Genomic DNA, 15,593 nt, shown 5'->3' with positions numbered 1-15,593 from the left:
CACTATGAGCTTTTTTTTTCTTTACTTCTTGTGATGTTTCAGTTTAGGGTATTTTCAAAAGGGGCATCACAGAAGGATGGCCCTGCGTTCACTTCTCTGCAACTTCAATCACCCGCCTGAAACAGGACGTCATCATGGGGCAGTGCTCCTATCAGTTACAACAACTTCTTTCACCGCCATCTTGATTATATCCTGGTTCAGTAGTGATGATAGAGAAGAGACTGTAGCTTCAGTGGCCGCCATCACACCTCTTTTATCACTGGTCACCTCCACAGTCTTCTGTCCCTACTGCCCACATTTTCAAGGGCTGCAATTACACTTTTTCAGTTCCCAAAGCCCGCATTTTCAGCGGCCACCACCATACATCTTCTATATCAGCCGTTTAAATCTTCAGTGGTCACCACAGTTCTTTCCCTGTCACCCACACTACAGTCCCTGCATCTGACACTACCGCCACTTTCCCTAAAAGGAATCGTCATCGGGGGATGGTGATAAAAGCAGGGTGAGTGACACTAGTGCCGCTCCTGATTTACATAGTAACATAGTTATTAAGGATGAAGGAAGACTTAAAGTCCACCTAGTTCAACCCATAGCCTAACCTAACATGCCCTAACATGTTGATGCAGAGGAAGGCAAAAAAAAACCCATGTGGCAAAGAGTAAGCTCCACATTGGGGAAAAAAATTCCTTCCCGACTCCACATACGGCAATCAGACTAGTTCCCTGGATTAACACCCTATCAAGGAATCTAGTATATATAACATGTAACATTATAATTTTCAAGAAAGGTATCCAATCCCCTCTTAAATTTTAGTAATGAACCACTCATTACAACATCATATGGCAGAGAGTTTCACAGTCTCACTGCTCTTACAGTAAAGAATCCGCATCTGTTATTATGCTTAAACCTTCTTTCCTCCAGACGTAGAGGATGCCCCCTTGTCACTGGTTCAGGTCTATGATTAAAGAGATCATCAGAAAGGTCTTTGTACTGTCCCCTCATATATTTATACATTAAAAGATCACCCCTTAGCCTTCGTTTTTTCAAACTAAATAGCCCCAAGTGTAATAACCTATCTTGGTATTGCAGAACCCCCAGTCCTCTAATAACCTTGGTCGCTCTTCTCTGCACCCGCTCTAGTTCAGCTATGTCTTTCTTATACACCGGAGACCAGAACTGTACACAGTATTCTAAGTGTGGTCGAACTAGTGGCTTGTATAGAGGTAAAATTATGTTCTACTCATGAGCATCTATGCCTCTTTTAATGCATCCCATTATTTTATTTGCCTTTGTAGCAGCTGCCTGACACTGGCCACTAAATGTGATATGTCATCCACCCATACACTTAGGTCTTTTTCATTGATGGTTTTGCCCAGAGTTTTAGAATTAAGCACATAGTTATACATCTTATTACTTCTACCCAAGTGCATGACCTTACATTTATCCCTATTAAAGCTCATTTGCCATTTATCAGCCCAAGCTTCTAGTTTACATAAATCATCCTGTAATATAAAATTGTCCTCCTCGGTATTGATTACCCTGCAGAGTCTAGTGTCATCTGCAAATATTGAAATTCTGCTCTGTATGCCCCCTACAAGGTAATTAATATTTATGTTAAACAGAAGAGGGCCCAATACTGACCCCTGTGGTACCCCACTGCTAACCGCGACCCAGTCCGAGTGTGCTCCATTAATAACCACCCTTTGTTTCCTTTCCCTGAGCCAGCTCTTAACCCACTTACACATATTTTCCCCTATCCCCATTATTCTCATTTTATGTATCAACCTTTTGTGTGGCACCGTATCAAAAGCTTTTGAAAAGTCCATATACACTATGTCCACTGGGTTCCCTTGGTCCAGTCCGGAACTTACCTCTTCATAGAAATTGATCAGATTAGTCTGAAAGGAATGTTCCCTAGTAAACCCATGTTGGTATTGGGTCATAAGGTTATTCCTCTTCAGATACTCCAGCATAGCATCCCTTAGAATGCCCTTCAGGATTTTACCCACAGTAGAGGTTAAACTTACTGGTCTATAATTTCCGAGTTCAGTTTTTGTCCCCTTTTTGAATATTGGCACCACATTTGCTATACGCCAGTCCTGTGGTACAGACCCTGTTAATATGGAGTCTTTAAAGATCTACTATATAATTGTCTAAGGGTCACTTCCGTCTTTCTATCTGTCTGTCTGTCTCGGAAATCCCAAGTCGCTGATTGGTCGCGGCAAAACAGCCATGACCAATCAGCGACGGGCACAGTCCGGCGGCAAAATGGCCGCTCCTTACTCCCCGCAGTCAGTGCCCGCTCCATAATCCTCCAGTCAGCGCTCACAAAGGGTTAATGGCAGCGTTAACTGACCACGTTATGCCGCGGTGTAACCCACTCCGTTAACGCTGCTATTAACCCTGTGTGACCAACTTTTTACTGTTGATGCTGCCTATGCAGCATTAATGGTAAAAAGATCTAATGTTAAAAAAAATAAAAAAAATTAAAAATCATTATATACTCACCCTCCGTTGGCCCCCCGGATCCAGCCGAGGCCTTTCCCGCTCCTCGCGACACTCTGGTGACCGGCCTATGCATTGCGGTCTGGCGAGATGATGACATAGCGGTCTCACGAGACCGCTACGTCATCATCTCGCGAGACCGCAATGCACTCTTGGCGAGGAGCATCGGTAAATGCCTCGGCTGGATCCAGGGGGCCGACGGAGGATGAGTATATAACTATTTTTTCTTTGAATTCTTTTTTAAACAGGGATATACTACGTGTCTGTGCTATACACTACGTGTCTGTGCTATATACTACATAGCTGGGCAATATACTACGTGGCTGAGCAATATACTACATGGCTGGGCAATATACTACATAGCTGGGCAATATGCTACGTGGCTGGGCAATATACTGCGTGACTGGGCAATATACTACGTGGCTGGGCAATATACTATGTGGTTGGGCAATATACTACGTGTCTGTGCTATTTACTACGTGGGCTGTGCTATATACTATGTGGCTGGGCAATATACTACGCGGCTGTGATATATACTACGTGGCTGTGCTATATACTACTTGGCTGTGCTATATACTACATGGGCTGTGTTATATGCTACGTGGGCTGTTATATGCTACGTGGGCTGTGTTATATGCTACGTGGGCTGTGTTATATGCTACGTGGGCTATGCTATATTTCTCTGCTGTATCTCTGCATCATGAATCGTGGTATGTGTTAAAGAGGGGGGCCCACTGAGACTCTTTCGCCAGGGGCCCCCAAAAACCTGGAGCTGGCCCTGGCTTCACTGATTGGTCACACCCGGCTGCGAACAATCAGCGACAGGTGCAGTCCGCCTGCGAATTGGCGCGGAATTTGAACCACGCTTCGCTAATCCTGTGTGTAAATTGCATTATTCTGAAAACTTCATAAATAAACCACATACATATTCTAGAATACCCAATGCGTTAGAATCAGGCCACCATCTAGTGAAAAATAATGGTCTATGAATGACTGTACTTAAAGGGAACCTGTCACCCCCCCTCCATGCGTTTGTAACTAAAAGAGCCATCTTGTGCAGCACTAATGCTGCATTCTGACAAGGTGGCTCTTTTAGTTATTGTTCGTTGCACTGCAGAAATAATCACTTTTGAATTTGGTCCCTCATACCTGTGAAATTGCCAGGGAGGCAGGTCTTTCCCCCCTCATCCAAATGCCTCCCTGCCGTCACTCTACGAGAAGGGTGCCGCCTCCTCGGCGTTATTCAGTTGTCCAGGCGCCTGCGCGGTCATATTCTGCCTTGGGCATGCGCAATTCGTGCTGCCCGACAACTGACATCACTTGATGTCTTGTTTACTGCGCCTGAGTGCACGCGCGGCCCGAGGTCCCGCGGGTGCACGCAATACTCAGGGGTGTATCCCATCCGGGCCCAGGGATTTGTCAATTTTAGTGATTTTTAGACGCTGCCGTACTTCCTGCTCGGTTAAGCAGGTGACATTTAATGGGGAATTTTTGTTATCACTGATCATATTGTCTGCCATGGGATTTTCTTGTGTAAATACTGATGAAAAAATAGTCATTTAGCATATTGGCTTTTTCCTCATCCTCATCCACCATTTCACCCAGACTATTTTTAAGGGGGCCAACACTATCATTTTTTAGTTTCTTACTATTTACATAGTTAAAGAATATTTTGGGATTATTTTTACTCTCTCTGGCAACGAGTCTCTCTGTCTCAATTTTTACTGCCTTGATTTGCTTTTTACAGAATTTATTTAATTTTCTGTATTTATTTAATGCCTCATCACTACCTGCTTACTTTAATTCTCTAAATGCTTTCTTTTTGTCACTTATTGCGCCCCTTACAGCTCTATTTACCCATAGTGGTTTATACTTGAGTATAAGCCGACCCGAGTATAAGCCGACCCCCCTAATTTTGCCACAAAAAACTGGGAAAACTTATTGACTCGAGTATAAGCCTAGGGTGGAAAATGCAGCAGCTACCGGTGAATTTAAAAAATAAAAATAGATGCTTCATACCGTTCATTATGGCCCCATAGATGCTCCACATAAAGCTGTGCCATATATAATGCTCTGCACCATTCATTATGGTCCCATAGATGCTCCACATAAAGCTGTGCCATATATAATGCTCTGCACGGGTCATTATGGCCCCATAGATGCTCCACATAAAGCTGTGCCATATATAATGCTCTGCACCGTTCATTATGGTCCCATAGATGCTCCACATAAAGCTGTGCCATATATAATGCTCTGCACTATTCATTATGGCCCTATAGATGCTCCACATAAAGCTGTGCCATATATATCTCTGCACCGTTCATTATGGTCCCATAGATGCTCTACATAAAGCTGTGCCATATATAATGCTCTGCACCGTTCAGTATGGCCCCATAGATGCTCCATAGAAAGCTGTGCCATATATAATGCTCTGCACCGTTCACTATGGTCCAATAGATGCTCCATAGAAAGCTGTGCCATTTATAATGCTCTGCACCGTTCATTATGGTCCCATAGATGCTCCACATAAAGCTGTGCCATATATAATGCTCTACACCGTTCAGTATGGCCCCATAGATGATCCATAGAAAGCTGTGCCATATATAATGCTCTGCACCGTTCAGTAAGGCCCCATAGATGCTCCACAGAAAGCTGTGCCATATATAATGCTCTGCACCATTCATTATGGCCCCATAGATGCTCCATATAAATCTGTGCAATATATAATGCTGCTGCTGCAATAAAAAAAAAAATTACATACTCACCTCTCTTGCTGCCCGCAGCTCCTCAGCGTCCCGTCTCAGCGCCTCTCCGCACTGAACGTTCAGGCAGAGGGCGGCACGCACACTAGTACGTCATCGCGCCCTCTGACCTGAACAGTCAGAGCAAGAGGACACGGAAGACTGAGCGGCGCCCGGCGTGTGGAACGCGGACAGGTAACTATGACATACTTACCTGCTCCCGGCGTCCCTGGCTCCTTATCCCGGACAGCTGGTCTCCAGGTGCCGTAGCCTCTTCCTCTGTCAGTGGTCACCATTACCGTCATTAGAGGAATGAATATGCGGCTCCACCCCTATGGGAGTGGAGTCAATATTCATAACTTTAATGAGCGGTCCCACGTGACCGCTGAACAGGGGAAGAGCTGCGGCACCGAAGACTGTGGGACGGGCAGGGGGAGCGCCAGGAGCGCCGGGACTAGGTGAGTATGCGACAGTCCTCTCTCCCCCTCACCCGCCGACCTGACCGCCGATCATGACTCGATTATAAGCCGAGAGGGGCAATTTCAGCCCAAAAATTTGGGCTGAAAATCTCGGCTTATACTCGAGTATATACGGTATGTTTATTCCCATACGGTATATACTGTGCACAGGTCCTATCCAGGATACTAATAAACGTCTCCCATTTTCTTTGTGTACTTTTATGTCTCAGGATATCGTCCCAGTTAATTGCACCAAGATCATCCCTCATCCGTTGGAAATATGCCCTCCTGAAGTTTAGTGTCCTTGTAGCCCCTCTACTACACATCTAATTACATCTTTTTAATATTTTTTTATCACTAGTTTATATCAACACATTGCCCCACATATTGTTTGGTATTATACACCTGTTGTCTTTGCACATTTGCATTTCTTTTATATGGCTGTGTACCTATGAGATGTTGATATATATATATATATATATATATATATATATATATTTTTTTTTTTTTTTTTTTTCTCTTTTTTTTGGGCGTATTGTGCTTTTCATCCTAAGTCCTACACAAGTTTCTATATACTGTTGTCCGTCCTGATATTTATTCGTTCTATGTTTAAGGATTTTTTTACATATTTTTTCACTCCCAAGTACAGGCACATGCTGTAGTGCCAGTTGCCAAAAACTAAATAAAGGCATTTTTATTTATATATATATACTAGCTGTACTACCCGGCTTCGCCCGGGTTAATGACTGCTGTTAGCAAAATAGAATGTGTTAACAAAAATTTATTCGGCACACAAAAACCACAAAACAAATAGATAGAAATGTAATTATTAAAAGGCAAAAACTAAGCTAATAGAAGAATTTCACAACATATATTAGCTTTGTTATACTGAGAATGTCTTTGTTGCCTATATTAACCAATCAGAGCTCAGGTTAATTAACTGTAGCAAAATAGAAGCTGAGCTGTGATTGGTTGCTATTGGCAGCCTGATAAATCCCCAGCCAACAGGAAGCCCTCCCCCCTGGCAGTATATATTAGCTCACACATACACATAATAGACAGGTCATGTGACTGACAGCTGCCGTATTTCCTATATGGTACATTTGTAGTTTGTCTGCTTATTAATCAGATTTTTATTTTTGAAGGACAATACCAGACTTGTGTGTGTTTTAGGGCGAGTTTCATGTGTCAAGTTGTGTGTTGAGTTGCGTGTGGCGACATGCATGTAGCGACTTTTGTGAGATGAGTTTTGTGTGGTGACATGCGTGTAGCAACATTTTGTGTGTCGAGTTGCATGTGACAGGTTAGTGTAGCAAGTTGTGTGCAGCAAGATTTGTGCATGGCGAGTTTTGCGCGTGGCGAGTTTTATGTGTGGTGCGTTTTGAGTATGTGCAAGTTTTGTGTGAGGCAACTTTTGCATGTGGTGCAACTTTTGTACATGTGGCAATTTTTCTGTGTGTGCAAGTTTTGCATGAGGTGAGTTTTCCATGAGGTGAGTTTTGCACGTGTGGCGAGTTTTGCGTGAGCCTAGTTTTGCATATGGCGAGTTTTGCATGTAGCGAGTTTTGCGCGTTGCGAGTTTTGAGTGGTGACTTTTGTGTTTCGACTTTTATGTGGCGAGGTTGGTGTGTGTGTGGTGAAATGTGTGCTGAGGGTCGTATATGTGTTCAAGCACGTGGTAGTGTGTGGCGCATTTTGTGTTTGTGTTCATATCCCCGTGTGTGGTGAGTATCCCATGTCGGGGCCCCACCTTAGCAACTGTACGGTATATACTCTTTGGCGCCATCGCTCTCATTCTTTAAGTCCTCATTGTTCACATCTGGCAGCTGTCAATTTTCCTCCAACACTTTTCCCTTCACCTTTTCCCCATTATGTAGATAGGGGCAAAATTGTTTGGTGAATTGGAACACGCGGGGTTAAAATTTCACCTCACAACATAGCCTATGACGCTCTCGGGGTCCAGACGTGTGACTGTGCAAAATTTTGTGGCTGTAGCTGCGACGGTTCAGATGCCAATCCCGGACATACACACATACATACATACACACATTCAGCTTTATATATTAGATATACCTGTATGTAATCTCCTGTATATAGTATATACCTGTGTGTCATCTCACCTATATATAGTATATATCTGTGTGTCATCTCCTCCTGTATATAGTATATACCTGTATGTCATCTCCTCCTGTATATACTATATACCTGTAGGTAATCTGCTCCTGTATATAGTATATACCTGTGTGTCATCTCCTCCTGTATATAGTATATACCTGTATGTCATCTCCTCCTGTATGTAGTATGTACCTGTATGTCATCTCCTCCTCTATACAGTATATACCTGTGTGTCATCTCTCCTGTATATAGTATATATCTGTGTGTCATCTCCTCCTGTATATAGTATATACCTGTGTGTCATCTCCCCTGTAAATAGTATATACCTGTGTGTCATCTCCTCCTGTATATAGTATATATCTGTATGTCATCTCCTCCTGTATTAGCCCTCGTTCACACGTTATTTGGTCAGTATTTTTACCTCAGTATTTGTAAGCTAAAATGGCAGCCTGATAAATCCCCAGCCAACAGTAAGCCCACCCCCTGGCAGTATATATTAGCTCATACATACACATAATAGACTGGTCATGTGACTGACAGCTGCCGGATTCCTATATGGTACATTTGTTGCTCTTGTAGTTTGTCTGCTTATTAATCAGATTTTTATTTTTGAAGGATAATACCAGACTTGTGTGTGTTTTAGGACGAGTTTCGTGTGTCAAGTTGTGTGTGTTGAGTTGCGTGTGGCGACATGCATGTAGGGACTTTTGTGAGATGAGTTTTGTGTGGCGACATGCGTGTAGCAACTTTTTGTGTGTCGAGTTGCATGTGACAGGTTAGTGTAGCAAGTTGTGTGCAGCAAGTTTTGCGCATGGCGAGTTTTGCGCGTGGCGAGTTTTATGTGTGGTGCCTTTTGAGTATGTGCAAGTTTTGTGTGAGGCAACTTTTGCATGTGTTGCAACTTTTGTGCATGTGGCAATTTTTCTGCGTGTGGCAATTTTTCTGCGTGTGCAAGTTTTGCGTGTGGCGAGTTTTCCATGAGGTGAGTTTTGCACGTGTGGCGAGTTTTGCATGTGGAGAGTTTTGCGCGTGGCGAGTTTTGAGCGGCGACTTTTGTGTTTCTACTTTTATGTGGCGAGGTTGGTGTATGTGTGGTGAAATGTGCGCTGAGGGTGGTATATGTGTTCGAGCACGTGGTAGTGTGTGGCGCATTTTGTGTGTGTGTTCATATCCCCGTGGTGGTGTGGTGATTATCCCATGTTGGGGCCCCACCTTAGCAACTGTACAGTATATACTCTTTGGCGCCATCGCTGTCATTCTTTAAGTCCCCCTTGTTCACATCTGGCAGCTGTTAATTTGCCTCCAACACTTTTCCTTTCATTTTTTCCCCATTATGTAGATAGGGGCAAAATTGTTTGGTGAATTGGAAAGCGCGGGGTTAAAATTTCACCTCACAACATAGCTTTGACGCTCTCGGGGTCCAGACGTGTGACTGTGCAAAATTTTGTGCCTGTAGCTGCGACGCCTCCAACACTTTTCCTTTCACTTTTTCCCCATTATGTAGATAGGGGCAAAATTGTTTGGTGAATTGGAAAGCGCGGGGTTAAAATTTCACCTCACAACATAGCCTATGACGCTCTCGGGGTCCAGACGTGTGACTGTGCAAAATTTTGTGGCTGTAGGCTGGTTTCACACTTGCGTTTTTGAACGCATGCGTTTTTTAAAAAAAACGCATGGTGCAAAAACGCATGTAAACGCATGTAAACGCTGCGTTTTTTTGACGCATGCGTTAAACGCGTGTGTCCAAAAAACGCAGCGTTTACACGCGTTTACATGCGTTTTTGCATGCGTTTGCGTTTTTTTTAACATTTTTCCAAAAAAATAAAAAATAAATAAAAAAAAACCCAGACACAACCAATGGGAATAGAGAGGGCGTATATGATTGTCTCTCAATATATTGACCCTAGGGGAACAGAAATTTTCAGAGCTTGCTACTGTTTCCGGTGTCACGATGGATCTTTCTATGGATAACTTTTATTTCAAACTGGAGTTCAGCTTCAAGATTTTCATTGCCTGTGTTTTTGCTTGGGAGCAAGACCGAAACCGCCAAAGATGGAGAAGGAGACAGCGTCGGCGTTTTTGGAGGCACCCCATCATTGAAGTGCGTGAGAGCCGTGGAGCATATCACACGCTCTATGCGGAGCTGAATGCCAACCCGGAGAAATTCCAGGATTATACCAGAATGTCTCAAGATTCTTTCCGGGATTTACTGGCTCGTGTTGAAGGATCCATAAGGCGACAGGACACACGGCTCCGTAGAGCGATTCCACCTGAGGAACGTCTGTTAGTGACATTACGGTACGTTCCTAAACTAAACCAATGACCGTCAACTTTGTTGTTATGACATGTTTTCTATGTTTTTTTTTTTTTATTATTTAGTTTTTTTTAAAACACACCATTAGAGCCGATTTTTAATTTTTTTTGTTTTTGTTTCTTTTTCTTCTAGATTTCTTGCCACAGGAGAGAGTTTATCTTCCCTGCACTTCCAATATCGCCTTGGAATCTCAACCCTCTCCGGAATTGTTGTGGACACCTGTCGTGCGTTATGGAATGCACTCCGTGAGGAGTTTATACCCGTACCCACCGTGGACATGTGGCGGGAAATTTCAACGACATTTTTGAACGTGTGTGATTTCCCAAACTGTTTAGGGGCGGTGGATGGAAAGCACATCCGCATTGTCAAACCGGCCAGAACCGGATCTGAGTTTTATAATTATAAAAAATATTTTTCGGTAGTGCTTATGGCAATAGCGGATGCGGAGTGTCGCTTCATCGCCGTGGATATTGGAGCTTTTGGCCGTGGCAATGATTCCCAAACCTTCAAGACCTCGGATATGGGCCGTCGGTTGTATGGCAACAATTTTAATTTTCCCCCTCCACAGCCTCTCCCCAACACTCAAGGCCCACCGCTGCCATTTGTTATGGTTGGGGATGAGGCCTTCCAAATGTGTGAAAATCTCCTGAAGCCCTATTCTAGTAGGGACTTGGACCACACTAGAAGAATATTCAACTACAGACTGACCAGGGCCAGAAGAACCGTAGAGTGCAGCTTTGGCATTCTTGTTGCTAAATGGCGCATTCTTGCAACAGCCATCAATCTAAAAGTGGAAACAGTGGACGAGGTGGTCAAAGCCTGTGTGGTGCTACACAATTATATAATGGCTAAGGAGCGACCCCACATTGAACTTGATGAACCTGTTGCACACCCATTGCCTGATTTTCAGCATCACCCGATGCGGTCAACTGCAGCCGTTGGTCTTATGCGGGACCAATTTGCGGCCTATTTTGTGTCCGATATTGGACGTGTGTCATGGCAGGACAATGTTGTTTAAATGTCCTGTTGTATGTTTATGTTTACCAATTATTAAACACTGATAAACATTTTTCTAATTAATAAACTTTTTTGTGTTCACCATGTCTAATATCTTTTTCCTCTCTAAACAAAGGTTGACCAAAGATGGGCAGTAGATATGTATATCATATTTTGTAATCCAAAACCAGGAGTGGGTGATAGTTGTTGAGGTAATAAATTTTAAATTTTTCATCGTAATTTACCTATGTTGCACTCCCTATTTTGGTTTTCAAAGAATGATATAAACCACGGGCCCCATACTTATAATAATGGTACAAAATTTTTATTTATTTTTATTTATTAATTCTAATATTGTTGACGTCATTGCGTCAAGACTGTCACGGTCTCTATATCCATCAAGTCAAGTGTAAGCAATAATAAATTCATGATAAACATATACATGATCATGAATTCACAATTTCTTACACCTGGCCTGGTGAGCATAGATATGTAGAGTGTGAGAACACTTGTCCCATCTGTTTGACAACCATTGTCACATAATGAGCTATATAGAATATGGTGAATATACAAGGCAGTAATCAACTTAATCGGTCAGGTATATATTTTGACATATGACCGGTTCAGTTAAGTTCTGAACTTGATTTCCACCATTTTCTCTTTGTACAGTGACACTACACTAGGTACAAAAATAAAAGAGTATGGAAATAAGTACTATTTTTTTGGCCAACTCATATCTGTATACTACAGAAACACATATAGATGTTGTCTTGTATTTTATACTACTGGAGCTATGTGTAGGCCAAAAGAATAAGTGTGTGATGAAGTTTATTGGTGTGTATTGAGAAAGGTGATAGACACAATAAACCAAACATAATTTTTTCAAATAAACTTTTTTTTTATTGAGGAAAAAGAAAACAAATTTATTTTTTGGTACCGCGCCGGGTTGAACCACGCCGGCTTGGGGTTGAGTAACGTAACTGGGGGGTATTCAGAACTGAAGCCTGGCTCACCATGGAGGAGGCAGAGGTGGCAGGAGAATGGGCAAGAAAACTTGAAGGGTCTGGAAGTTCGGGGATGGGGCTTAAAACATGAGGGGCTTGAGACACACTGGAATGTTGAGACACATCGGTAGGTGATGGGGGAGGAATAATCAAAGTTTTTTGTTTTTTATGCGTTTTGCCAGTTTTACGTTGGGTTTTCCGGGTTGGGGGAAGTCTTCTTGGGCTATGTTGTAAAGTGTGGGCGGGAGACACGTCAGGACCCGGCTCCACACAGTCAGTCTCCATTGTGGAGCGCTCGGCAATGTCTGAGTCCAATGGGGGGAAAGATAAACTCACGCCTGGGTCCTGGTGCCTCGTTGGGGGGGGGGAAACAAAAACCCTTCCAGGATCCTGGTGCCTCGTTGGGGGGGGGGAAACAAATCCCATAACAGTGTCCTGCTGCATTGCTGGTGGGGGGGAACATAAAGCCATGGATGTGTCCTGCTGCATCAGGGTGGGTCCTGCCTGGAAAGGTATGGCTTGGTCGTGCTGCATCATGGGGGGCCCAGGGCGATACGCCATGGATGGGTCCTGCTGCATCGGGGGGTGTCCTGCCAGGAAAGCAACGCCTCGGTCCTGCTGCATCGGGGTGGGTCCGGTCCGGTATGCAACGCCTCGGTCCTGCTGCATCGGGGTGGGTCCGGTCCGGTATGCCAGGCCTCGGTCCTGCTGCATCTGGGGTGGGCCGGTCCGATATTGCATGGATGGGTCCTGCTGCATCGGGAGGGTGCCGGCCCGATAAGCCATGCCAGGGTCCTGCGTCCTCGTGGTGTCAGCGGAGGAGGTCCAAGCCGGAGCAGCGGTCGTCACGGTGGTGGCGGTGGGATGTCCAACAGCACTCGTCATCGTGTTGGCGCTGTAGTGGAGTACACCTGTAGAGGGAATAGAGGTGGCCGTGCAGTGGTATGCAGCAGAGGTAGGAATAGTGTTTACTTGTGACAGTGACGGCACAGTTGGATAGGCCGCCACATTACGACTCTGACTCTGCTGCATAGCCTGCACAAAAGCAACATTGCAGGCCTGCATCACACTCAGCTGGAGATCAGGGCTAAGGTGTTCCGACATGCCCTCTAGGATTTGATTGAAAAAATGATGAGCTGGCTTATTGAGGTCGGCTTTCAATTGATCAACGCTTTTGGCGACATCCTGGATGCGGCAATTTAAGAGATTATGGTTCACATCCATTCTGTCACCTAAAGCCTTGATAGCATCATGTAAAACCGAGCTCAAGTGTAAAAACTCGGGCATGAGGGACCTATCCGAAGCCCTCTGTCGCTGCCGGGATGAGCCCGCCAAAATGGGTGCAGCGAAAGAGGACTGCGAAAGGGGAAGACCTGATGGGCCAGCCCCCTGGTCTCCAGTGAGTGTGGAAGACCCACCTGGTGCTGCGCTGCTGGATGGCTGTGACGGGTCCGTGGCTTCCGGCTGAAGGACCGCTCCAGCACCTGTGGCGACAGTCGTGCAGTGTGTGCTGTGAAAAAACAAAACAGAAAATTAATACCAAACTATAACAAGACGGTACATCCTGTGGAATTAAAAGTGACAGATTATGTCAATGCAATACAACCGGAGGCATGTGAGAAATACTTACGTTCTCATGAGAAGGACCGGTCTCAGGAAGGCCAACACACGGTGGTATTTGTAGAGCCGGTGCCTTGCTCCGGAACCACTAGCTGCACTCTTCTCTGCACGTAGGTCACAGTTGAAGCGGTCCTTCATGGAACGCCAACGTGTCCTTACTTTTTCCACTGTGAAATAACAATAAAATATAATGGTCAGAATAAGAACTTTTGGCCGTGCTCTTGTGACTGTGTGTGATGACAGAAACTACGAAAAGTTTCTTTCATCACACACAGTCAAGAGAGCATGGCCAAGGTCTGTTGCTTCACACTACCGTGCAATACTTACCAAATGCATTACGGACCCGTGGCGTGGAATTCTCCCAGCCATCCCACAACGCTTGGGCCACCTCACTCCACAAACGACGGAGAACAGTATTGACGGCGTGCTGTTTATCCCGGCTGTCCCACAACGGGACTCGCTCCTGGACCAGACTGATCAGCAGGTCATTATCAATCCGGTCGTCGTCCCGTTGTGAAACCTAAAATTAAAACAAAATCATTTAAGTTTGCTCAACCACATTTGTAAAAAATAAGACACGAAGATGAGAAAGGGCAGGAATATGAAAGACAACTTTCAGAAAAGGATGATATAAGAAATATGTATAGAAAAACAAGGGTACAGAAAGGAAGTTAAAAGAATATTACAATAAGGACAGTCTGCCTGGTATACATACCCGCTGCCGTCTTCCACCTGGACCTTGACTCCGCTGCTCAGTACCTCTCTGTCCCTCTGTTGAAGTGCTCTATAAAATTTAAAAAAAAAAATTGCCTCATGTGTCGATGTGACAGTCAATACTTACCAAGCTGACGTACAAAAAACATACCTCGCTCACGTGATCCACTTCTGATTGACGTGGCTGGAACTCCTCATCAGACGAGGAAACCGGAGAAGACATTCTGATGCGTGTTGAAAGAAAAAAAATAGAAGAAATTAGGAGATGTAGATCCAAAAAATTGAAAATGAATGCATTGGCTAGGATATACTCACATTGCTCTGTGTCTTGTCCAAGAATGCGTCCGGGCAGGGTGCTGTCTTCTTTGGAGTCTGATGAGAAGTGACCAGAAACTTCCCCCCACCTTCCCTTTATAACCTTGCTGCTATGGGGGAGTCTTATCAGTGTCTAGACATCTTTATCTACAGTTAATTCAGTGGTGCCAAAAAAAACGCATGCGTCAAAAAAACGCATGCAAACGCATGCAAACGCATGTCAAAAAAAACGCATGCGTCTCCATTGACTCCAATGCATTTTTTTGTCCAAAAAAAACGCATGTAAACGCATGCGTTTTTTTAGGAAAAAAAAACGCCCCTCAAAATACTACAAGTTGCATTTTATAAAATGAACGCATGCAGTTAAAAAACGCATGCGTTCACAAACGCGTGCAAACGCGTACACCAAAAAACGCATGCGTTTTCAATGTTAAATATAGGGGAAAAAAACGCATGCGTTTTTTTTGTAAAAAACGCAGCGTTCAAAAACGCAAGTGTGAAAGCAGCCGTAGCTGCGACGGTTCAGATGCCAATCCCGGACATACATACATACATACACACATACACACATTCAGCTTTATATATTAGATATATCTCTTTGGCCTTATTTATATATAATATAATATATTACTTCACCGCCATTTATTCCCGATCCCGGTTTGTTTGCTGTTTCTTTTTGATAGTACTCCGAGTGGTCTGCCACTCACCTTTTGTGTATCAGTAACCCCTCTCCCACTTTATTTTTATTATTGCATCACTTATGTAATTGAAGTAATCTTTTTCTATTTATTTATGGTGGGTTAGTCTTTTA

General features: G+C 44.0%; 1 protein-coding gene across 1 annotated transcript; it reads right to left on the bottom strand.

Moving 5' to 3' along the window:
* Nucleotides 1-12,000: 12,000 nt before the first annotated feature.
* On the bottom strand, nt 12,001-15,240 carry LOC143782329 (uncharacterized). Its single transcript, XM_077269683.1, has 5 exons — nt 14,619-15,240; nt 14,469-14,537; nt 14,081-14,273; nt 13,764-13,920; nt 12,001-13,643 (listed from the first exon to the last, which is right to left on the bottom strand). The coding sequence occupies exons 1-5, from the start codon at nt 14,688-14,690 to the stop codon at nt 12,053-12,055; spliced, it is 2,082 nt and encodes a 693-aa protein (XP_077125798.1). The 5' UTR covers nt 14,691-15,240; the 3' UTR covers nt 12,001-12,052.
* Between the last annotated feature and the right edge of the window lie 353 nt (nt 15,241-15,593).

Source organism: Ranitomeya variabilis, chromosome 6 (genome assembly GCF_051348905.1).
Source record: "Ranitomeya variabilis isolate aRanVar5 chromosome 6, aRanVar5.hap1, whole genome shotgun sequence".
In the NCBI taxonomy this organism is placed as follows: Eukaryota; Metazoa; Chordata; class Amphibia; order Anura; family Dendrobatidae; genus Ranitomeya; species Ranitomeya variabilis.
The sequence above is the reverse complement of the archived record's forward strand: the minus strand, read 5'-3'. Positions and strand labels throughout refer to the sequence as shown.